Source organism: Mytilus edulis, chromosome 8 (genome assembly GCF_963676685.1).
Source record: "Mytilus edulis chromosome 8, xbMytEdul2.2, whole genome shotgun sequence".
Taxonomy (NCBI): Eukaryota; Metazoa; Mollusca; class Bivalvia; order Mytilida; family Mytilidae; genus Mytilus; species Mytilus edulis.
This window is the reverse complement of record NC_092351.1, coordinates 68,648,113-68,675,233: the sequence shown is the minus strand read 5'-3', so window position 1 is coordinate 68,675,233 and position 27,121 is coordinate 68,648,113. Positions and strand designations below refer to the sequence as shown.

Sequence of the window (27,121 nt, the reverse complement as noted above, 5' to 3'; positions counted from 1 at the left end):
GTATCTAGTTTAAAAGATGTGTGCGATGACCCAGCCAACCAATCAAGATGGCCTCCATGGCTAGAAATAGGGGTCAAATGTAGATTTTGGCTTATAACTCTGAAACCAAAGCTTTTAGAGCAAACCTTCATATTGGTTAAATTGTTAATCAAGTCAATATCTATCTGCCCTGAAATTTTTAGTTGAATTGGACAATTTGGTTGCTACCCCCCAATTGGTAATTTGTAAGTGAATTTGCCATTTTTAGCTCACCTGGCCATCACTTGGCGTCCGTCGTCATTAACTTTTACAAAAATCTTCTCCTCTGAAACTACTGCGCCAAATTTAACCAAACTTGGCCACAATTATCATTGGGGTATCTAGTTTAAAAAATGTGTCTGGTGACCCGGCCAACCAACCAAGATGGCTGCCATGGCTAAATATAGAACATAGGGAGTAAAATGTAGATTTTGGCTAATAACTCTGAAACCAAAGCATTTAGAGCAAATCTGACATGGGCAAATTTGTTGATCAAGTAAAGATCTATATGCTCTGAAATTTTTAAATGAATCTGCCAAGTTGTTGGGTTGCTGCCCCTGAATTGGTAATTTTGAAATTTTTTTGTTGTTTTTGATTATTATCTTGAATACTATTATAGATAAAGATAAACTGTAAACAGCAATAATGTTCAGCAAATTAATCATTACAAATCTAATTACTACTATCATAATGACAATTATTTATACTGTTTTAAAAATGGGTATTCATAAGTCTCTGTTTGTATTTAGCATAGCAATACATTCATATACTGAAATGTAGGTATTTAAAAGGAGATTCATTTGATACATAAAATGTCCATCCGTAAATACTTCACATTTGTGTTTATTGATAACAAATCCAAGCTATTTTACGGAAAAAACTTTACTAACAGGAATGCAAGTTTAACATTGCCGCATTTTTATACGACTGCAAATTTTTTGGTTGTATATTGGTATCAATATTGTCGTCTGCGTTGTCCGAAGAGGGATGGTTTCCAGATAATAACTTTAATATAAGTAAATAGAAGTCAAGAAAATTTTAATCTTATGTTTGTAACCACAAAAGGAAGGTTGGGATTGATTTTGGGGGTTATGGTCCCAACAGTTTAGAAATTAGGGGCCCAAAGGACCCGAAACAAGTATTTATCTAGTTTCAGGACAATAAGTTGTGTATAAGTATTTCAATTGCTCTGATATTGTACCGCAATGTTCATACCATATATAGTAGAAGGTTGAGATTTATTTTAAGGGTTATGGGGCAAACAGTCTAGGAAAAGGGGCCAAAAACAAGCATTTTTGTAGTTGCAGGACAATAACTTTTGTATAACAGTTTAGATCTCTCTGACATTGTACCACAAGGTTTCCATATAACGAAGGGAAGGCTTTGATTTAGTTTGGGGTTAATATCCCTGAACATTAATTAGGAATAAGGGGCAAAAAAAGGGCCAAAAAGAAGTATTTTTTTCGTTTACTGGCAATAACTTGGGTTTAAGTGAATGGGTCTCTCTGAAATTATGCTACAAGGTTTCTTACTACAAAGGAAAGGGTGGAATTGAGTTTGGGGTTCTTGCTCCAAGGTGGTAGGGGGGTTTCAATAAATATGGGGTAAAAAAAGGGGCCCAAATAAGTATAAGTAGTTTTCAGTCAATAACTTGTGTTTAAGTGTATAAATTGTGCATTAGATTTGATAGATCTTTGACCACATTTATATTGTGACAAAAACCTATATTATGTCAAAAATTTGATCACAATCCAAATTCAGACAGTATCAAGCTTGAATATTGTGACCAAATTTGCCCCAACTGTTCAGGGTTCGACCACTGCGGTTGTATAAACCTGTGGAGCACCTGGTTGCACCTGTTCCATGTCAGGAACATTTGGCCTTTGTTAGAATTTCCCAGAATTTTCCATCAGTACAGAAAGGAGTTGCAAATTTTTTCTTGATATCTCTTGAAAGCAACTTATTTCATTCACATGTGATATTTCTACGAATAAGATATATAAATATGTTTTAAACTAGTAGGTGTGATAATGCCCCTAATTAAAAATGGCCTCTTAGATTATACAATCAAAAAGTATAATAAATCTACAAAATAACAAAAATCTACAAAATTACAGCCCTTAAATTTAATCTGTCAGACATCAATATTTATATTTTTCAACCTCCTTCGAATTCTTTACTTGGAAAATCAATAAAAGTTTAGGACTTGCTTGATGCCTAAATTTGGCTCCAAAAATTGGACTTTCTTAATTCATGTATTTTAAAATACCCAAATTTATGATTAAGATAGGTAAAAAATGTTTTCAATTTTCAGTTCATTTTTGTTGAGCCTTCGACTTTTGTCATAAAAGCGAGACATAGCGAACCTACATTCCGTCGTCGTCTGCGGCGGCAGTGTCCACAAATATTCACTTTGTGTTTAAAGTTTTTGCAATTTTAAAAACTTTCTTAAACTATCCTGGATTGGTTCAAAACTTGGACAGAACGAAGCTTGTTTATGGTAATAAGATAGTATTTAGAAATAAATTTTGTAAAAAAATTCAAATTTTTCCTATGGACTTAGTTTTATCTGCCAGGAAACATCACATTCACTCTGCGCTTAAAGTTTTAAATTTTTTTTAACTTTTATATTTTAAACTATCCTGAATTTATACCAAACTTGGACAGAAGCTTTTTTATGATCATAAGATAAGTATCCAGAAGTGAATTTTTTTTCTGTATTTAACTTATAATTGGACTTAGTTTTTCTGCCAGTTAACATTAGATTCACTCTGTGGTTAAAGTTTTTAATATTTTAATAACTTTCTTAAACCATCCTGGATATGTGCCAAACTTGGACAGAAGCTTGTTTATGATCAAAAGCTTCTAACTATCTAGAAGGAAATTTTGTGAAAATTTTGTACTTGTTTATCCTTATTTAACTTATAAATGGAATTAGTTTTTCTTCTAGTTAACATAACATACAGTCTGCAGTTAAATGTTTAAAACATTTATTAGATTCATAAACTATCCTGGATTTTTACCAATCAAAAGATAGTATCGGAAGGAATATTTTAATTAATTTTTTTCCCATACTTTTTGTTGAGCCTGCGATTAACAACAAAAGTAGGCAGGACACAGGGTTCCATGGAACCCTTTGAGAAGTTTTTGTCTAATATCCTCAAAATTAGATTTACCAAAATTATGCCACATTTCCTGTTTAAATCCATTTTTTGGTATATGTCCTTCTAAACAACATTGACCACACCCTTTGACCAAAATGAATTTATTATACAAAATATGCATATAGGCGAGACATGTGTTATAGTAGTCTCAGATCTGGGTTAGATGATGTACACCTTACAATAGTGGTACTTTCATATGGCCTGATGCAAAAAACTATAAAAATCTGGCCTTGCATAAAAAAGATATAGTCAATTAGATTATGATTTTCATTCCAAGAGTTCATAAGTACAATGTATCGTGCATTTATTACACAGTAACTGATATAATGCATCTGAGCTTTTTGATTTAATTTTATTATGTTTTAACATCACATATTAATGAAAATTACTGAAATTTTATGGAGTTGAGAGCCAATGTTAAAATATATAAAAAGGCAGTCACTGTAAATCTTACCTATATTTCTGACTTCTCCTTGGTGAGATTGACCTACAATGTTTACCTGTAAATGTTGTACACGATTGTTAATTCTTACAGTCATAGTCATCTTACCTGTATTCCACACTTCTTTGTGAAAGTTACTAACACCTGTAATTGTTGTACCTTACCATGTATGGAAGCAAGACAACCCTCTGTACTGCCAAATCATCCCACACCAAATTGCCTTACTTTTCCACTATTTTGCCCACTTTCTAACAACTCCCCCACTCTTGACTCATGTTTATCAACTACCCCCACTTATGAAAAAAGTGTAAAATTCTGTTAAATTTAGTCCTACCAACTTGCCCCACTAATGAAAAAGGGTGAAATCCTGATGAATAAAATTCTTCAAACCTGCCCCACTAATGAAATAATTGTAAAATCTCAACAAATTTGTTCTTGCTAACTTGCCATAAGACCCATGGCAAATGACTAGTCCCTTAATGGGGCGAAAAAGTAAACATTTATTCATCATGATTTTACACTTTTACAGTAGTGGGGCGAGTTTGGGTCAACCAGAGTGGGAACAGTAGTAGGTAGAAAGTGGGTAGTGGGGTGTAGTGTGATTTGGTAGTATGGATTCCCAATGCATAGCATACATGTATACATGTACCCAAAAACAGAGGGATTACAATTTACCAAGTAACTGATCCAGGATTTTAAAAAAGGATCCCTAAAGGGCCACCAAAAAATTGTGTGTAAAATGGGAAGAACCAGCCTATTAAAAATGTACTAAAAGCATCAAACTAATTTACTGAAATTTAATTTTATTTTTACAGATCTATGATTTAGCTAAAGAAACTGTGGTTTTACTTTTGGATTTTAACCCTGATACACAGGGGTTATTAGACTGGGTCATTGACAGATGTTATACAGGTGCTAATGAAGTGGCTGATGGATGCTTTAATGCCCTTGCAGCAGTCTTCCAAACTAGAGAATATCCATGTGACCATGTAGCCATGTTGAATCTTGCATTACTGAATGTTGGCAGTCCAAGGATGCAGACCCATGACACAGCAGTACAGTTGCTCCATCTTTTAGACACACGGTTTTTCCAAGAAGAGCCAATATTTACCTGTGATCCTTCAGAGGAACACCACCAGCGACTGCCTCTGCATGACATCTACTTATCTGTCTCCTATTGTCACTCACAAATATATCTTTCAGACCAATTAGCAAGACTTCACCCAGACCTAACCATGCCTATTTTTTCAGGTAATACTGTCAACAATTTAATATAAATTGATATACTGTAAATTCAGAAATTATTGAGTGCATTTATTATTGCGATTTTGCCCCCCATTTTAGACTATCATTAAAATGCGATTTAAATTTTTGCATTATTAAGAAATATCCTTTTAAAACATAAAAAAAATCCAAAATGCAAGTTAAAATTATTGCGATTATAACCCTGTCGCATTTTTCGCAATAATAAAAACATTGCAATAATATCTGAATTTACAATAAATAAAAATGATCTGTTGCCTTGTATCAGGTACAAGATTAGTTAGTCACCCATCAGAATACATTTTTCTTTTGTTCTTTTAAAGTAGTAAGGACTTGGAATTTGACTGTTAAAATGTTTCATGGATTAATATACCAAATATTTAGAATTGGTAAAAAATTTTATAATGGCAAATTTTGTGCCTACCATTGATTTTTTTACAAAAGAGACAACACCTACTCTTACTCTTTGTATCCTTGTTTGCTGTTATTCATATAACATAATTTTATTTGTTGATTGGAGTATATTTTTGCAAAGGCATTGATTTTTACATATTTTTAATATTTTCATTTCATATTTTTCAAATGAGATGTCTGTTTCTAAGGAAGTAACTCCCATTTTTTGTTTTAGAAATAACACACAGATTTCAGACTGCCAAATCTGCTGTCAGACAGATATTATTAAGAAACTTGTTGCCATGGCTTCACAATATGGAGTTGGTGGATCCTTCACTCCCACAATCCTCTCCTCTCAGTAACTTTCTCATCCGTCTCCAAGACAACCAATCTGATAACTTCAAACCTCCATTGAAAGGAGAAGGATGGGGCTCACCAGAGGGAACTAAAATGGTGCTAAATAATATGTTTTATTTAACTGTCAAGGTAAGTATGTCTTGTATAAATGATGTATATGTTTTTAGTTTACTTTAACTATTTGGCATCTGTTTTCCTCTTCAGTCACTTTGTCTAAAAGATCTTCTTCACTGAAACCCATCAAACTAATTATACCCCTTGTAATGAAGTTGCGTAGGGTATAATGTTTTTGACTGTCCTTCCGTCTGTTTCTCAGTCCGTCAGTCCTGTTCTTGTCATCGCAACTCCTCTCAAACCACACAACAGAATTTCCTGAAACCTTTTTAGATAATAAGGACATACTATGTAGATGTGGATATTGACAGGAAATTATGATTCAATTTTTTTTCTAGGAGTTATGCCCCTTTGAACTTATTTGCTTCAAAATTTTACTGCAACAGTTTGTCATCACAACTCCTGAAACCACACAACAAAACTTCATGATACCTTTTTCGATTATAAGGACATACTATGTAGAAGTGCATATCGACAGGAAATTACGATTCAATTTTTGTCGAGCCTGCAACTTTTGTTGCAGAAAGCTCGACATAGGGATAGTGATCCGGCGGGGGCGGTGTTAGCTAACTTCTTAAAAGCTTTATATTTTAGTGGCAATTATGTATATAATTATAGTTTATAGCTGTTATTACCCCCTGGTGCCCCTTTCAAAGAACTTCATCCGCGTGGTAATTCCAGCCTCACTTTGGTTCAATGTACATTACGTCTCAGATTCCATAACCTCTTTGTTCCTTTCATGTGCAGAGCATAGTTCTTGTTTGAAAATTTATATCTAGAATTTCATCAACTGTATTTATTCAACTTAAATTTGGATTAACCTAGAAGACCTGGATCCTTCATACTTTGTATATAGATGCCTCATGTTACGAAGTTTCCGTCAGTCACATGTCCAATGTCCTTGACCTCATTTTCATGGTTCAGTGACCACTTGAAAAAAAAGTTCAAATTTTTTGTAATGTTGAATTCTCTCTTATTATAAGTAATAGGATAACCATATTTCATATGTGCGTACCTTGCAAGGTCCTCATGTCTGTCAGACAGTTTTCACTTGACCTCGACCTCATTTCATGGAGCAGTGAACAAGGTTAAGTTTTGGTGGTCAAGTCCATATCTCAGATACTATAAGCAATAGGGCTAGTGTATTCGGTGTATGGAAGGACTGTAAGGTGTACATGTCCAACTGGCAGGTGTCATCTGACCTTGACCTCATTTTCATGGTTCAGTGGTTATAGTTAAATTTTTGTGTTTTTGTCTGTTTTTCTCATACTATATGCAATAGGTTTACTATATTTGTTGTATGGAATGATTGTAAGGTGTACACGTCTAGCGAGCAGATGTCATGTGACCTTGACCTCATTTTCATGGTTCAGTGGTCAATGTTAAGTTTTTGAGTTTTGGTCTTTTTATCTAATACTATATGCTATAGGTCAACTATATTTGGTGTATGGAAATATTTGATGATCCTTTTGTCAGTCGCGCAGGTTTTATTTGACCGTGACCTCATTTTCACGGTTCATTGCACTGTGTTAAGTTTTTGTGTTTTGGTCTATCTTTCTTAAACTATAAGTAATAGGTCAACTATATATGTTGTATAGAAGCATTGTTAGCTGTACATGTCTGCCTGGCATTCTCTGAAACCTCACAACAGAATTTCATGAAACCTTTTAGATTATAAGGACATACTGTGTAGATGTGCATATCGACAGGAATTGATGATTCAACTTTTTTTCTCATACAATTTTTAGCTCACCTGGCCCTTAACTGAGCTTTTCTCATCACTTGGCGCTTGTTTGCTTCCCCTGAATTGGTAATTTTCAGAAATTTTGCCGTTTTGGGTTATTATCTTCAATAATATTATAGATAGAGATAAACTGTAAACAGCAATAACGTACAGCACAGTAAGATCTACAAATAAGTCAACATGACCAAAATGGTCAATTTTTAACAATTTTTATATGACCGCAAAAAAATTTGTGGTCGTATGTTGGTATCATGTCATCGTCAGCGTCATCAAAAGACGGATGGTTTCCGGATATTAACTTTAGCATAAGTAAACAGAAATCAATAAAATTTTAACACAATGTTTATAACCATGAAAGAGAGCTTGGGATTAATTTTGGGGGTTATGATCTCTTAGGTTTAAGAATTAAGGGCCAAAAAATAGCATTTATCTATTGTCAGAACAATAAGTTGTGTATAAGTATTTCAATTGTTCTGAAATTGTACCACAATGTTTAATACCATAAGTAGAAGGTTGAGATATATTTTAAGGGTTATGGGGCAAACAGCCTAGGAAAAAAGGGGCCAAAAACAAGCATTTTTGAAGTTTCAAGTCAATAAATTGGAGTTATCTTTCTTTGTCCAGAATGGTTGTTGAATCACCTAAATCCAATGTGTTATATAATCTTCTTTGAAAATTGGAGTTATCTTTCTTTGTCCAAAATAGAAGTTGAATCAACTTAAATAAATGCTATATACAATATACAATGCAATAGTCACTTTACTACCATCTGATAAATTAAAGCAATCTTTACCATTCAGTGATTACAAGCACTTTGATTACCATTCTAGGGATATGCCTTTGGAAAAATTGAAGAATTTTTTAGTTTCTGTTCTCTTAACTTAAGTTTGTCTCAACTAAATTTAATGAAATATGTATATAATGCTTATAACCTGTAAACTCAGTTAAAGTTCAACTTTTGGCAGGGCCAAATGAGCTTTTCTCATCACTTGGTGTCTGTCGTTCGTTGTCGTATGTCTTCGTTAACTTTTACAAAAATCTTCTCCTCTGAAACTACTGGACAAAAGGAGTAGGTTCAGTAAGGCCCCTTTTTGGCCCAAAAATATATCAGTTTAACAGAATTGTTATAATGCAAACTTTTAGCTAAGTTTTGGAAAGTAGAATACTTCTGCTGCACAAATATGGTCTGTTGTTGACAAAACAATGCACATATATCGGGTACTAGCATCATTAAGTCATGCTAAATTACTGAAATCTTCACAATTTTAGCATTTGAGTAAAATTTTAGACGGTTTTCATCTTAAATGGAAATGACCACATTTGAGTTCATTCTTATTTTTCAAATGTAAGTTGTATTTGATGATAAAACATAACATATATAAAGGTTGAGGGTGAACACAGATGCGACCACTTTCATTTTTGACAAAAACTATCTAAAAAGTGACATATTATGGCATATTTGATAGATTTTCCATATCTAAGCTTGAATATGAGCGTCTAAATCAGTTCAAATTGAATCAACTGAAGTAGACACTTGAGTGTTTAAAAAGTGTATAAAATCTTTCATCAGATGAACCTGGAATTTGTAGCCAAAATGGGTCCTTGCATACTCCTTTAACCAAAATTGGCCACAATCATCATTGGGGTAACAAGTTTAAAAAATGTGTCCAGTGACCCAGCCAAATAACCAAGATGGCCACCATGGCTAAAAATAGAACATAGGGGTAAAATGTGGATTTTGGCTTATATCTCTGAAACCAAAGCATTTAGAGCAAATCTGACAGAGTTTAATTTTTATTCATGTTAATTCAGACCAATTAGGCAACCCATTGTTGGATTGCTGCCCCTAAATTGGTAATTTTAAGGACATTTTGCCGTTTTTAGCTCACCTGGCCAGAAGGGCCAAGTGAGCTTTTCCCATCACTTTGCGTCCAGTGTACGTCGTCGTCCGTCCTCGTCCTGCGTCTGGCATTAACTTTTACAAAAATCTTCTCCTCTGAAACTACTGGGCCAAATTAATCCAAACTTGGCCACAATAATCATTGGGGTATCTAGTTAAAAAATGTGTCCGGTGACCCGGCCAACCAACCAAGATGGCCGCCACGGCTAAAAATAGAACATAGGGTCAAAATGCAGTTTTTGGCTAATAACTCAAAAACCAAAGCATTTAAAGCAAAATCTGACAAGGGGTAAAATTGTTTATCAGGTCAAGATCTATCTGCCCTGAAATTTTCAGATGAATCGGGAGAACCCGTTGTTATGTTGCTGCCCCTAAATTGGTAATTTAAAGGAAATTTTACTGTTTTTTGGTTATTATCTTGAATATTATTAAAGATAGAGATAAACTGTAAACAGTAATAATGTTCAGCAAAGTAAGATTTACAAATAAGTCAACATGACCGAAATGGTCAGTTGACCCCTTTAGGAGTTATTGCCTTTTATGGTCAATTTTTAACCATTTTTCGTAAATCTTAGTAATCTTTTACAAAAATCTTCTCCTCTGAAACTACTGGGCCAAATTAATCCAAACTTGGCCACAATCATCTTTGGGGTATCTAGTTTAAAAATGTGTCCGGTGACCCGGCCATCCATTCAAGATGGCTGCCATGGCTAAACATAGAACATAGGGGTAAAATGCAGTTTTTGGCTTATAACTCAAAAACCAAAGCATTAAGAGCAAATCTGACAAGGGGTAATATTGTTTATCAGGTCAAGATCTATCTGCACTTAAATTTTCAGATGAATCAGACAACCCGTTGTTATGTTGCTGCCCCTAAATTGGTAATTTTAAGGAAACTTTACTGTTTTGGGTTATAATCTTGAATATTATTATAGATAGAGATAAACTGTAAACAGCAATAATGTACAGCAAAGTAAGATTTACAAATAAGTCAACTTGACTGAAATGGTCAATTGACCCCCTAAGGAGTTATTGTCCTTTATAGTCAATTTTAACAATTTTCATAAAATTTGTAAATTTTTACTAACATTTTCCACTGAAACTACTGGGCCAAGTTCATTATATATAGAGATAATTGTAAGCAGCAAGAATGTTCAGTAAAGTATGATGTACACACACATCACCATCACCAAAACACAATTTTGTCATGAATCCATCTGCTTCCTTTGTTTAATATTCACATAGACCAAGGTGAGCGACACAGGCTCTTTAGAGCCTCTAGTTTGTTTTTATCCTGAATATTATTATAGATAGGAAGAACTGTAAACAGCAATTTATTCTTTCGTCCTTGAGGAGAATGACATCTTAAGTAATATTGATAGACAAATGCCCAGTGACGCCCCTAACACATTCTATGTGATCCTGGATACTACTGTGCCTCATGATTACCTTTAGACCTCTAACTTAAGTTTGAAGATCCTCTATAAGATAGTTTCTTTGTGTGTTGCCCTTTAACCCTGGAACAGCTGGTGGCAAATCATACTCATCATAAACGTGTACATGCATATACAACATGGGACCAAAAGCTACAGTCTCTCCGCTAGTCTTTAAGATGAAGAACCACAATTACTGACCATATAAAAACCAGAACCGGACAAATGACTAAACCTAACGCAAGCACTTCAACAAATTGATAAGGCTGTTGATAACAAAGGCTTGATAAAGTTTATTATAATATAAGTTTGCCCTTTGGGAGTCAGTATCTCAGCTGGGAAAATTTTGCTCCAGGCCCTGTCGACGACACTTGGTATAGTGGGTAGCCAAGCCCCGTGGACATGGACACTCTGCCAATCAAATGGAACTCAGAGGGTTCCAAAAAGGGGATGAAGCGATGCTTCATCTCGTAGCAGGGTGCTAGGAAAAGGGGTTGAATTGACGGTGGAGAGATGAAAAGTAGTTAATTACTTGGGGATAAGAAGAGAAATAAACCAGTGGTGAATTTCGTAATGGTCCAAAAATCAGATGTGAAACAGCTGAGTTACCCCCAAGGAATTGAATAGGAAAGTGGTTGTAAGGGGATGGACTTATTGAACACCTCGGACACCTTCAATATACTTCACTGATAATAAAGATAGAAATAATTAACTATGTATTTAATCATATGAATCAGTTTTTAAAATAAAACAATCAAATAGTGAAATACATGATATTTAAAATACTCAAATGTTTAATATCTACAGGTATGTATTGTACATGTACATGTGCAAATGTACACTATATGGTATAAAATAAGAATAAAAGCAAAAATTATTTTACACGGGATATGACATAATGGAAATCATGATGATAACTTTTGTTGTGCTTTTTTAATTAGGCCAAAAATAAAATGTTGTTTGTTTCCCCTCCCACCACCGACCTGGTAGAATCGCCGCGACTTGAAAAATTTTATTGGCCATTCTTGCCCAAAAAAAATTTTTGTTGCTATGTTGGTTTTTGGTGATATCTTTCCGATGCTGTAGTAAATGTATGTTGGTTTTTTTTTTATCTTTCCGATGCTGTAATCAACAAGCGTTTTAAATCCAGGCATTTTTGCATTGAAGCGTCTATATGATTTGGAATAAAGGAAAACAAACTACCTTGCTACACGATTTGTGTTGTGTGCAAGGGTGATATTTTAAAATAAAAAAAATCTGAAGCATCTTTCAACCCACAGAGTGCACCTTGATTGGCTTTGTCTTTTACCTCTGTTCCTGTTTAAAGGATGAAATCTTTGAGTTAAAATGGTCTGAATCGTGCTTTGAAATCAATCTATTTTGGATTCGACTTCGAACAGGTTGGGCACAAGTCAGAAAATGTTGGATACGTGAATTCCCTGCTTTCACCTCTTGGGTAAACAAGACCAGTTTAAATGTTGGTTTTTTTCTTCAATTTATGGCATGAAATTTACAAAAGGGCACGTTTTACGTTATAACTGCATCAGTTGAATTTGTAAATACTTAAAGTATTCTAGGAACAACAAATCATATAAGTGAAGCCTTGTTTTTTCTAAAACTCGAAAAAAAACATGCAAATCTTTTGTTTAGGAATTAATTGACCAAGCTGCATGATCCAGGTGCAACTGAATATAACTGAATTATGTTCACTGCTATTGAAAATTTTTATTCATTAAATTTTAAGTCCCAAGTCATTAACATATCTTTTTGTCATCTCATAATTGATGATCAAGGTATGAATTGGTAAACAGGAATTGTTTTTTTGTGAGTTATGCATCAAATTAGACTTGAAATAAGCTTGATTTTTAACTAATTAAACACTTGCTTTCATTACACATATTGTTATCATCATGATCATATGAAGGATATATGTGCTTTTGTAGATTTCATACCATAAAATGAATAGGAAAAAGGAGGTCCCTGTATACTGTTTTAAACATCAGAAAACTGGGGTGTTAACTGAATAAAGGTTATACTCGACTTTTCTGGACTTATCTTACAATTTTGTAAAAATTCAATATAGAAAAATTATATCAAGAAATAAAATAAAAAAAATTTGCCTACCTACCTACCCATACCCTGATAACCTCAGTCGGGGAGGAGAAACAAAGATATTTTTTTATGTTGGCCTTACATTTTTACTAGTTCTTATATAGCGACAATAACTATTAGAATTCCATCTGCCTAATGTTTTCATTAAGTGATCCTCAATATTAGATTTTCCAGCTGTTGTTGTAGCTCCAATTCAAAATGAACGATGGAATCAACTGCCCCATCTCATGGAAGAAACCATTCTGTCTGAATAAACAACACTTATACGCTGCATAAGTTTCAAAAATGTTCAGCAAAGTAAGATCTACAAAAAAGTCAGCATGACCAAAATGGTCAGTTGACCCCAATTAACGAGTTATTGCACTTTATAGTCAATTTGTGTCAATTTTTTGTCAATTTTTGTTATCTTTTACAAAAATCTTCTCCTCTGAGACTACTAAGACAAATTTAACCAAACTTGTCCACACTCATCTTTAGGGTATATAGTTTTAAAACTCTGTCTGATGACCCCACCTGCAAACCAAGATGGCCGACATGGATAAAATCAGCATTAAGAGCAAGATAAATTTGTTCGTTAGGTCAAGGTGTATCTGCCCTGAAATTTTCAGACTAATCAGGCAACCTGTTGTTGGATTGCTGCCCCTGAATTGGTAATTTTAAGAAAATTTTGCAGCTTTTGATTATTATCTTGAATATTATTATAGATAGAGATAAACTGTAAACAGCAATTATGTACAGCAAAGTAAGACCTACAAATAAGTCAACATGATAAAAATGGTGAATTGACCCCTTTAGGAGTTATTGCCCTTTATAGTCAATTAGTACAAAATATTTTAACTACTGGGATAGATTCATAGGTTAATTATAGATAGAGATAATTGTAAGCAGCAAGAATGTTCATTAAAGTAAGATCTACAAACACATCACCATCACCAAAACACAATTTTGTCATGAATCCATCTGTGTCCTTAGGTTATGGTATGCACATAGACCAAGGTGAGCGACAATTACAGTTATTTTATTTCTCTAGTTACAATGTGGGGACGTATGTGAGATGCTCACTAAGGTTCTTTAATTCATCAAAACCTGGGCTGAAGCATCTTGTATCTGTTTAGCTTTTTTTATCACTTCTCCATTGTCCTTAGTTGTCGTTTTTTTGTCATCTGCCAATGACGTTAACTTTTTACATTTTGAACTTCTTCTAGATAACCACTGAATGGAATGAAACCTAACATGACATGAATGTTCCATCTGATGTGCTGACCAAGTGTTGTTACTTTGTAGCTGATCCATCTTCTAAGGTGGCCATCAGATGAGGATTTCTTTTAACATAGAACCCTACGGACAATACATACAAATGTCTTCTTCATTGAACGAAACCTAACATAGGATGAATGTTCCTTATGAGGAGCTGACCAAGTGTTTTAACTTTGTAGCCAATCAGTCATCCAATATGGCTGACAGCTGAGGACTTTGTTTAACATAGGACCCTATGAACAATAAATATAAGAAGATGCGGTACAAGTGCCAATTAGACAACATTCCATACAAGTCAAAATTTGTAAAAGTAAACCATTATTGGTCATAGTACGATCTTCAACACTGAACAGCAAGATATGTAGGCCCCAAAAATGACTTGTGTAAAACCATTAAAACAGGAAAATCATCTGTCTTATGTATATAAAAAGCGAGAAAGGGAAAACATTTAGGAACAACATCAACAAAGACAACCACTAAAAATCAGGTACCTGACTTATGACAGATGCAAACAAATACAATAGGTTTAAATGTTTTAATCAACCTTCACCCTTAGCTAGTGTAAGACACAACTATTGGTAATACATGCAAAAGTTTTCTTTTAGAGAACCACTGAATGGTATGGAACCAAACATGGCATGAATGTTCCTTATAAGGTGTTGACCAAGTGTTGTTACTTTGTAGCAAATCAATCAACCAAGATGACTGCAAACGGGGAACTTATTTTAACAAAGGACCCTATGGGAAATATATACAAATGTCTTCTTCTAGAAAACCACATAATGGATTGAAACCATAGAAATTAGAATGAATAGAGAAATTTTTCAGGAATAAATTTTTTACTCCCAATTAACTTGACAACTTTTTTTTAGATATTACGAAACTGTACATTACAAAATGATCAAGAAACCAAGAAAAAAATAAGTCAATATGATCAAGAAACCAAGAAACAAATAAGTCAATATGATCAAGAAACCAAGAAACAAATAAGTCAATATGATCAAAATTGTTATATTCATTGTAGGAACCCTTTAGGTTACATTTACTTGAAAACTATAATAAATAGATAGATTAAGATATTGTAAATTTAGAAATTATTGCAATGTTTTTTTTATTGGGAAAAAGGGGACAGGGTTATAATCCCAATAATTTTTCATATGAATTAAACAAGATTTTTCTCAATATTGCAAAATTTAATATTGCATTTTAGTCTAAAATGACATAGTCGCAATAATAAATGCATGCAATAATTTCTGAATTTACAGTACTGTAAACAGCACAGATGATCACAAAGATACATTCTACAAGAGAGGCAAAAAACACCAAAGTCAAACTCTACCAGTCAAAAATAAACTTAAACACTTAAGGTGGCTCGTGGGTACAAAAATTTCAGCCAAAAATTTAACCTTTATTTTTTCATTGCAAATTTTATTTATTACACTATTAGTTATTACTTTATAATATGGTAAAAAAATCAATCCAAAAAATCGATTCAGTTTGGCCCCAAATGACTTTTAAAATGTTTATATCATTGAAAAAGCTCCAAATTATCTCCCTTTGGTGCAAAAATGCCATTTTTTGGCATCAAATTTGAAATATCTTTTTTAACTCATCGGTGACCTATATTTTTATTATTGTTTTCATATAAACTGTACATAAACTAAATAATTGTAAAATTTAAGCGATTTCTGTAATTAGGTTATTGATATATTTCGATATTACCTCTATTTCTCCTATTAGTTCAACAGAAAAAAAGGACATTAACAAAAATGTATGCTTCTTCCAGAGGCAGATTGTGAGCTTAAATGAACGGTGACCCCATTTTATTATTTCATTATTCTTTTAAGTATATGATAAAGTTCATTTATAAAAAAATATAGCGAAATCCTATATTAGAAAAAAAATTTGATTTATACCCAGGAGCCCCCTTATATGAAAAGACAAACTGACTGAAATAGTACCCCAAAACACAACATAGAAAACTAAAGTGAGTTGACATAATCAAAATTATTAATTGACTTCTTAGAATCCTTAGATAATATTCTTTTCCAATTTATTGCATTTTTGGCAATTATTTAAAAACAAATGAAACTAATGGCCTAATTTATTACAAAACAATTACAAAAAAATAAAATATCAGAAATAAACCAACAAGAACCACTGAACTTCAGGTTCCTGACTTAGGATAGACACACAAAGAATGTGGTGAAGTTAAACATGTTTGTTAACCTTCAACCTCCAAACATGGCACAGTGGTTTAACTGTTGGTTTTACTCAAAAGACGGATTTGAGGGCCCGGGTATGAGGGACTAAAGAGGGGAGGGGCCCTGATCCCGAAATCCTGTGCTTAAAAACATGAAATCCTTAGGTCCCGAAATTTAAAAAAATTAAATCCAGACATCCTGAAATTCAAAAAAAGAAATCCCGGGTCCGAAAGGGTCAATCCCGAAATCCTGAGTTTAAAAACACCTTATCCTGACGTCCTGAAAAAGGTCCTGCCCCCCTCACTTAGTGTAAAACATCATAAACTGTCTGAAAAACATAAGACCATGTGCAATGCCAAAATATAAGTAAACAGTAATATTCATTGCATTATCTTATAATGGAATTGTATTTTTTTTATAACTCATTCCTACAAATTTTAGTAATTGATATGAATGACCTTGAAACCTTTGACAGTTCAACATATTTCTGTTAAATTTTATTCTGACAATAAACTCGCATTATACACAATGTTCAATTTATAATTTTAGTATGGAGATGACCATCCAAGAGAACTAGAAGATTTGTGGGCAGCATTAGTTGTATGTTGGCCAAACAATTTACGAGTTGTTATTCATTATCTTGTCATTATAACTAATATGGCTGCCTCGGAACTGATGCAATATGTAAGTGCAATAAAAAATAAACCTTTGACGCTTTGGACTATAACTTATAATATTTCCTTGGCTATATAGAAATCCACTACGATATCTATTCCTTAATTTGCAAAGAACGCCATATTTACCTTGAAATGAGAAGATAATAACAGCAACAAATATGAAATCTCAAAATACACTTTATGATGCAATCTATGATTCTGTTATACAACTCTACACTAAACACAGAATTTCATTCCTGATTTAAACAATGTAGCAATCTTATTTTCATTGGATTGCCACCATTTTAGTTTGATATGATCTCACTGACTGACTTTCTAAATCCACCATCCCTATTGGTGTAACTGATCTTGCACTTATAAATACTGTAAACCAACTGATTTTCGTGACTGATTTATTTTCATTTTTATCATCAGTATTTCTCCTTATGAAATTCTCAGGAGAATTAAATGCCTGTACCAAAAAGTAAAATCATAAAAATACTTAACAATAAGGAAAATTCAAAATGGAGAGTCCCTTATCAAATAGCAAAATCAAAAGCTCAAACACATCAAATGAATGGACAACAACTGTACAGTCATTTTTACATTGTTATAGATATTATTTTTTTTTTTTTTAAGTTTGATGATCAATTACCTGTTATTAATTAGCTTGGTTTGATGATCAATTACCTGTTATTAATTAGCTTGGTTGTGCCTAAAATGAGCAACTGAAAACAAATCATACTCAAAGAAATTTCTAATTTGTTACATATTTCTATACTTATAAACAAAATCCACTGAAATATTGCACAAATTCACAGTATACTTATTATAATGATTGGGATAAATTTTTAAAATGTGAACCAATGCCTGGACTAGTTCTTATAGGAGGAACCTGCACAATTTTACCTCTTGATTTTAGATCCACCCGCTAGAATTTACAAATGGACTACAATTTCAGAACTCAAAATGGTTTTTAAGTAATATAAAATGCCCATGAAAAATATTTGTTTTAGATTAATGTGGTAAAATTTTCGAAATATACTCTATACAACCTTATTTTAAAATGTTAACAAATTGTTGTTTTTTAGGCTAAGAGAGTAATAACCTACCTAGGAAGAGCAAAGCCTGAGCGACTAGTTGATGAGTTAATGAACGAGTTACAGACTGTAGAAACTCTCAACATGACAATAGAGCGAACTCAAACTCCACCTTATTTTAGGTTGTCACACCAAAAACGTTCAACAGCAGTTTCTAATACAACTGATGATGAAAAACTTGTCAATCAAGTTGACACCCCCCTGGAAAAAGGGACATTACACACAAAACGTCATAGTGCAAATGAAGCAGATGCTCCAAGTGAATGGTAGGTTTTATTGATCATTGAAAGTTATATTTTAGAAATGTTTACTCACCTGTTCAAGGATTTAATTGCTGCTGAAATTCAAAATTATAACCTTTTTAACTGGATTTTTGAAGTAAAAATCAGTTATTGATTTGGCAATGTATGGTTAGTGGGCGGCTTCCAAAGAATTTCTGTTTATTTACTGTAAATACAAAAATTATTGCGAGGTTTTTATTATTACGAAAAATGCGACATAGTTGAAAACGCAGTAATTTAAACTCGCATTTTGAACTATTCTTAATGAATTAAACGGGATTTTTCTCAAAATAGTAAAAATTAAAATCACATTTAAAGGGAAACTTCGCAAAAAAATAAAAAATAGATATTATATAAAAAAGAAGATGTGGTATGATTGCCAATGAGACAACTGTCCACAAGAGACCAAAATGACACATACATTAACAACTATAGGTCACTGTAGGGCCTTCAACAATGAGCAAAGCCCATACTGCATAGTCAGCTATAAAAGGCCCCGATAAGACAATGTAAAACAATTCAAACAAGACAACTAACGGCCTTATTTATATAAAAAAATGAACGAAAAAAACAAATATGTAACACATAAACAAAGAACAACCACTGAATTACAGGGTCCTGACTTGGAACAGGCACATACATAAATAATGTGGCGGGGTTAAACATGTTAGTGGAATCCCAACCCTCCCCCTAACCTGGGACATTGGTATAACAGTACAACATAAGAACGAACTATAAAAAGTTGAAAAAGGCTTAACTCAACAGATGGACAAAAATACAAGTGGATGTGGCCGGGGACTTACAGGGGTGTGGAAATGCTATGCCTGACTCACCCGACTCGTACATTTGAACAACCGGACAAGTAATTATTTTTGTCTGGGTGGACAAGTAAAAAAATATAAAAGACAAATTTCAAATGCAACATTTTTGTATCGAGATTCAGATTGATAAATACTTTATAAAACACCGGGCAAGCAAGACAAAAAGAATAATGAGTCGAGTAAAAAACCTAAAACGCAAATGGAGGATAAGGAGTATTAAAAAAAAATAATACGGAAGCGAAAATTTCAGACATCGTGAATATCAGATTGCACCTGGCTATCTAGGATAGAAATTCAGAAAATAAATAAATCTTTTGTCTTTATATTTATAGATCAAAGGTCAACATTATTTGTTGTCAGAGTGGTAAATAGAAGGGACGGTTTAATTGCCCATCAAGACAATTATAAAAAAAAAACAAAAAAACAAGTGTGTCAGTTAAGAGAAACAGCAAAAAAGTCAATAGTTTATCCATTATTTAATTTCCATTTCTTCACTCACTGTCCTCTAAATTAGTATATCATTATATGTACCTACTAGCTACAATTTTTATTCAAAAACTGCTGCAAAAATTACCTTTACATGTCATTCCATTGGTTGGTTTGCTGTAAGGTTTCTGTCCCATAGATGTTAACCTACTTTCCTGAATTTTTACACATAATAAACAAATGGATTTCATGTGTTGGTGATGCAAAACAGTGCTAAGAATCATATCTTAACTACAATGAAATACTTCAATATTTATTGGGACCATCAGGGCTAGTAACTTTTTTTCCGGGCAAGTGAACTTTACAGTTTTACTTGCCAAGGAACAAGTGCCCACAGCAAATATTTCCACACCCCTGACTTATACAACTCAACACAAAAAGACACAATGAACAGATCTTAGAGTACTCACAGTTATCTGACAGCTAGTTCAAAGCCACTAACAACTAATAAAAAAATCATGCATCTAAGACTAAACTATCAATCTGTACATATCCAACATTCAATGGATTTAGTTAAAGACATCATAAACAGCCTGAGAAAAACAGGACCTTGTGCAATGCCAAGTTACAGGTATAGACAGATTGTAGATCCATGAATATATACCGGTATATGTATATAACATACTAGTAATATTTAATTAGCTTTTAATTTACTGGTAACAAAATCAATATTTATACCAATAAAAACAATATTCAATGATCTTATTACAGTGTTAAATAGGTAACCTTTTAGAATAATTTTATTTAAAGGAGTGACAAGTTTACATGGATCATTTCTAAATTTCTATATTATGTCCATTCTGTACAAAAGTACTCAACTTCATAGATATTAAAGTTTTATTCTGCTAGATAAGAGATCACCATCGATTTTAAATTTAGATTATCAATCCTCTGCATGTCGCCATTTTACCATCTTGTCCGTTCAAAAACCATGCAATATTTACATGTTCGTGGGTTTTAATTTTCTAAAAAAAAATTGAAAAATTAAAGCCTTTAGAAACAAAGGTCACCAAATAGTCTGGATTGAAGGAAATTGCAATGTAAACCTTGACCAGTGTGAATTGTAGTAATAATATACAATTATGGCCCGTTGAAGAGTGAATATCCAAAATTGTCAACAAGAGAAGGTTATTTCATTGAGGGTGCAGCCCGAAGTGAAATAACTTTTAAGGGTTGACAATTTTGGATATTCATCGACTCTAAGGGGCCACAATTGTTTTATTATACCGAACTAACATTGGAAAGGCCTTTCGAACACTTCTTTGGACTTTACACAACAGTCAACACAAACACACAAGCTGAAAATACCTTTAACGGCTTTGTGTTCTAGAATTTCTCGAATGTACAACAAAAGGAGAATCTTTTTGTAAAATATTGATGGCCCTGAAAAGGACCGTTTATAAGTGACACGGCTGCTGGCACTCTTTTCATGACCACTGCCTTATTTCCATTTCTCTCGGTGGGCTTCCAGTGTAACGTGAACGCTGCCATTTTGTTTATTTACGTCTGTGACGTCATTTTCATGGGAGGTAACTCAAGTACAAATCAACAAACTGAAAAGGTTATTCACCGGTGAATAATAGGTTATTCACCGCTGGTGCAAATTTTTAGGGTTATTCGTCCTTCCTTGCAATTGAATGAAGAACAACTGAATTATTCCATGTCACGTGATAACGTTTCACCCATTAAAATTGTTTAAAATATATGTAAGGTATAATAACACTAGTTAACCCATGATAAAGTGATCAACAGATTAAAGACCATAAAAGGTGTAAATTAGGCCATAAACATGTCACCTAAAGAAAACAGTAACATAACAAGGCTATAAACGTACCTTGAATTGTCAAATAATTCTATTCAAAATCAAGCCCAGCATGAAATTATTATTTCCCATATGTACGAGAACTATGAGAATATAAAATGAACACTTTATCATACTAGCATATCAATACCGGAAATCTGACTTCATTGATCAAAAAAGTTTTTTATGAGAATTAAAATATCCAGCTGTACAGTTTAGGTTATTAAAGATTAAATGGGTATAAACCCTGCATGCGGTTGTAGTTCTATGACTGCTATTAAAGTACTCTAAGATTTGACGTTCTTCAATATATCCTCTAGATCATATCAGTAGTCAAACCTACCGAGGGGGATCTTTCCATTTCTTGATTTGGACAAAGGTTGTTTTATTTTATTGGACACTTAAATTCGTGGATAAAGTCATCGACGAAAACTACGAAAATTGGTACCCCACGAATAAAAGTACTTTTACAGTATATCATTTCATTCTGACAAATGAATTTAATTTCCCGACTTTAACTGAAAATTGATTATTTCTTATAGTAAATTAACTAATTTTAATTCAAATAAATAAAAGCACCAAATACAGTCGAACTTTGTTGTGTCGAAAACTCGGATGAGTCGAATAATTTCTCGCTCCCGGCATAATTCCCGTTTGATCAATGCATTTTAACCTCTGGTTAGTCGAACTCGGATGATTCAAATTTTCGGTTAAGTCGAGGTAATTCTTAAGTCCCGTCAATGTAAAATTGATGTAAATTGACCCTGTCTCGAAGTTCAAAATTAAAAAAAAAATCGAAAGAAATAAAAACTTTAAAAATAAAATTCATAACGTTTGTTTTTCTTGTTTAACCTATTCATTTCCATAAGTTATTAAAGCTGTGTAAATTCCATAAGTGATTAAAGCTGTGTAAACATACTTGTTTGTAAAACAGTTAAAATGACATGTTTATGATGACCGCTAATCAACACCTTTCTTGATCATCCAAGCGGTACTTGAATGTGCTGAACCTATTTCACTTGGTATAGAAAGGAAACGAATTTTAATGACCCAAGCTGAGGTTAAATTAACCATTAGAATAAGAACAATAATTAAAAGGATTAAAATATTTTATTAATTATTATGAGTCGGTCTTTTTAATCTATGAACACTTCACATTCTTTAAAGATTAGTTATGAAAATATTTTCGCGAGTCATTCCATAATTTATAGTGACTGACCTTTGTAAATATTTGTGTATTGATTTTATTTGTGAGGTTGAATCTTAAAAATACGGAATATAAATACACAATCATATCGAAAAAAGCACAATGATCAATAAACATGCATCTAGTTTACAGAAATCACATATTGGTATTTCATACATTTCAAATATATGACGTCGCACTCGACCTCGGATGAGTCGAATACTTTCGTCTGGTCCCTTCAACTTCGACACAACGAGGTTCGACTGTATAATTAAATTAATAAATTCAAATATAGGACGTCACAATTGACCTCGGATGAGTCAAACCTCGGATGAGTTGAATACTTTCGTCTGGCCCTTCAACTTCGACACAACGAGGTTCGACTGTATAATTAAATTAATAAATAATTCCGCGGCGATCAATTTCTATTTGTCACAAACTTGAATATGTATTTTAAATATGTGTATTAAATGCTCCCTCTTGATTTATATTCCACTGATCCGAATTAAGACAGTCACACGTGGCAAAGTGTGCCCTCGAAGCTAGGCCTGGTTAAATACTGAAGTGCAAATAACATTTTACCTTTTAAAGGGGCACTAGCTGTCAAAATTATTGTAACCGATTTGACTCAAATTCTCATATTTGGTTTATAACAATGTAAAACATTTATCCAAACTATCAAAAGTCTAAAATAAACAGTTTACAGAGCATGGGGTAGATAATATATAGGTTCGTTTCGTGTGTATTTTAGTCCAGACGCCATCTAATTAACTATCGATTTGACCTCAGATGACCATATAAGCGATGTAAACAAAAATAAAGATACGAATAGATTTAACCAACACGTGCAATTGCATTTCTATAGGTCTGTTTGATTTTATTTTATAGATTAAAAATAGATGTTTCTCATTGTTTTTAACCATATAAGAATGATTTTATGTGCATCGAATTAGTAATCAAATGATTTACCGTAGTTTCACTTTCATTGTTGACATTCTTTTTCTTTAAATAACCAGTACACGTACAATGCATGCGTTGTCAATCTCTAGCTAGGGGTTAACTTGAAGTTCACATGAATATCGGTTAGAATGATGATGACGTTTTCACTTGCAAGTGAATCAGTCAAAAATTATGTTTAATCGCTTATTTCAACAAAATTAAAGGAAATTGATTGCTAAAAGCAAATTATTATTTCATTATTCCAATTTGATTAATGATTGATCTAAAAAAAAATCATACTTTATTATTTTAATATATCGTAGCTAGTGCCCCTTTAACAAGCCTTCCCCAAGTATTGCCACAGAACCACGAATACACACATTGTATAAACCTAGTCATAACGTAGATAGTTAAAGGTTAATAAGAGAACACCATAATATTGTCTTTACAGACTAATGTACTTTAATTTGTTCACCTTATCAGTTCGAAAAGCATTAATTAAAAAAATAATATAACTTTTTGTGTTGTCTATAAAAATAAATCGAATATTATTATGCAGGAAGTAGTTAATATTTTTTCATTAGTTATTGAATTTCTCCTTTATTACTGCACATACATTACTGTCATAAAACTTTGTGAATATATATATTATGTCATAATGAACAAATTTAAACCATAAGTAAAAAATCGTGTATTTTCCCTTTAAGGTACACTAGGTCTAAATCCTTTTTTTTTTAAATATAGGATTTCGCTCTTTTACAGTAGTTTAGTTTAAGAACAGTTCATTTGAAAAAAGATAATAAAAAATATAGGTCACTGATGAGTTAAAAAAGTTATTTCAATTTTCATGCCAAAGAATGTCATTTTTTTTACCAAAGGGAGATAATTTGGAGCTTTTTCAGTGATATCAACATTTTAAAAGTAATCTGGGGCCAAAACTAATTGATTTTTTTGGTTAATTTGTGTACCATATTATAAAGTAACAACTAATAGTGTAAAAAATAAAATTTGTAATGAAAAAACAAATGTTTCAGTTTTTGCTGATTTTTTTTGGGTACCCTATAGCCTCCTTTCCTTAAAGGGAAATCACACTATTGTTTATACGCATTGCTCTCGGCGCCGCCATAGTGTCGTAAGTGTATTATGACGTCGCCGTTTTCGATTCCGCCGTAAAGGTTGCTAATTTATGAAAAAGCGAACGCTCGAAGGGATGTTCCACTAAAGCAGGAGAAATGATAGTGGACATATCATATTTTGTACAACTGATATGTTGTACTAGCGAGTTTCTAGATTGTATTGGGGTTTACCTGCGGAATACAAAATAATGGGCAAATACTGCACATTGTGACAATAAAAGGGCAAAAAAAAAAGATTGAATGATGAGGTGCTAAAATATAAAGAATAAAAAATATTGGAAACACAAAATAAACATTAACAAATGAATGACCCACTATCCAGACCATTATGATAAAAAGGATCTACCAATACAAAACACATAATCATCATGCATAATCCACACTAAGAACGTCGCAATTTCATCCTCTCCGACCATTTTCTCGATAACGAAGTCGGTGACATATATATATTTTTTTTAATTTTCTGATGTATATGTCATGTATGTTCAATATCTAATTGATTTCTAAATTTACAAAAAATATTATGGACTCATCTTGACCTTAAGTGCAAAAATGAAAATGCTACTCGAAATAGACAAAATGTATGGCAAAAAAAATAGCCGAAAGTGGTCATGAAATGGCACAACTTTGGCAGCGTATCGCCGCGATGCGGTATGTAGGGTTCAGCGTATATTTTCGGGGGATACATATAGACCAAGAGTACCAGCATGTTAGCGTATAGCTATCGGAATCTGTAGTTTTCTGTTCAAAAGAAGGTTGTAAATAAGAACAATGAGTTTCAACTTACAGTTTTCTCATATCACATGCTTGCAACGTCATAACTATTATAGTCTTCTATACTACATGTATAAATAATTTATCAAACATCTCATTTCATATAAGTATCCGGCTCAGCCTGTCGGGTTTTTACAAAGCAGAGACAAATTCATATGTTCTAATTCTGAATATGCATTAAACTTGCCACTGGATGTAAATGTGTGAAGTCCTATTTGAAATCGTTATTTATTTTACATGTGACGACAAAAATGATCTAAGTGTCGTCCATCTTTTCCAAATGTTCCTTTGATATCTAACGCCTCTGAACCCTGAACAGTTGGGGTTTCTGACACAAAATAAATGTGGTCAAAGGTATTAAAAATCTATTGTGCAATACTGTGCAATTGGAGATTTCTTTTTGAGATATTTCGAAAAATTTGCAAAAAAAAATAAATGAAACGCCACCCCCTCCCCTCTTGGAGTACTTACCACCAAACTCAATGCCAGCCTTCCCTGTGTGGTATGGAACCTTGTAGTACAATTTTAGATAGATCCATGACACAAGTTATTGTAAAATAGTAATTTTAGTAAAATGCTTGTTTGTGGCCCCTAATTCCTGAACGTTTTGAGCAATTACATGTACCCCTTAAATCAATTTTAGCCTTTCATTTGTGATATGGAACCTTGTGGTACAATTTCAGAATACGTTTTTGAGTTAATGTCCGACATGTTGACGACGGACGGACGGACAAATGTATACAATAATACGTCCTGTAACCGGGCGTATAATAATTCAACACGTACTATATATTTGGCTTTACCAGTCTCCAACAAGAGAAATATTTAACACACACACACACACACACACACACACACACATTATGTAGAGATATACACATGTCTCAGAGAGTACTGCTAAACTGTAACAAACACATTAATGGTCCGTCTGGTGAAAGAATATTCCACTCATATAGACAAATGTTTAGTGATGATGTTCATGTAATATTTGCCACTGAAAGTTTTGCAAAAATCAAGAAAACAATGGTAAAAAAAATAATAAATAGTAATAAAAGTTCAGATGTAGGTTCGAGTGTAGATTACTCAATGTGATCACTGTCGACAGTGATACTGAAGGGATATTGTCGGAGACCGTGACTTAAAAGGACATCCAGTTTTTTTACTCTTTATTCTTTGGTTCTTTAAACAAAAATAGCCAACATGATATATCAGAGAGTGCTTAAATATTGGCACACAAATTCAATTAATGTTTTTCAAATGAACTATCATTAATGAGGGGGGGGGGGGGGGTCAGAGGGGTCATGATCCCGTAATCCCGAGGTCCAGAATTAAAAAAAAAATCCTTACATCCCGAACATCGAAAAAAGAAATCCCAGATCCCGAAAGGGTCAATCCCGAAATCCTGAGCTTAAAAACACTTGATCCCGACGTCCCGAAAAAAGTCCTACCCCCCTCATTAATCAGTATTGGCAAAAGTAGGTGCATTTACCAAAAGAATATACATTCAAACAAAAAGAGGTGCACCAACAGAAAATAGAAA

At 33.1% G+C, this 27,121-nt stretch overlaps 1 protein-coding gene across 13 annotated transcripts in view; it reads left to right on the top strand.

Annotated features, from left to right (window-relative positions):
• LOC139486839 (protein furry-like) overlaps positions 1–27,121 on the top strand; it is a 380,646-nt gene that overhangs the window by 121,976 nt on the left and 231,549 nt on the right. For all 13 annotated transcript variants that reach the window (XR_011655645.1, XR_011655644.1, XR_011655643.1 and 10 more), the window contains 4 exons: positions 4,440–4,875; positions 5,516–5,766; positions 16,951–17,085; positions 18,149–18,423. Coding sequence is in view for 10 of the 13 variants with exons in the window: in XM_071271853.1 (XP_071127954.1) it covers positions 4,440–4,875; positions 5,516–5,766; positions 16,951–17,085; positions 18,149–18,423 (1,097 nt within the window). In the remaining 3 variants the exon portion in view is untranslated. The remainder of the gene's footprint in view (positions 1–4,439; positions 4,876–5,515; positions 5,767–16,950; positions 17,086–18,148; positions 18,424–27,121) is intronic.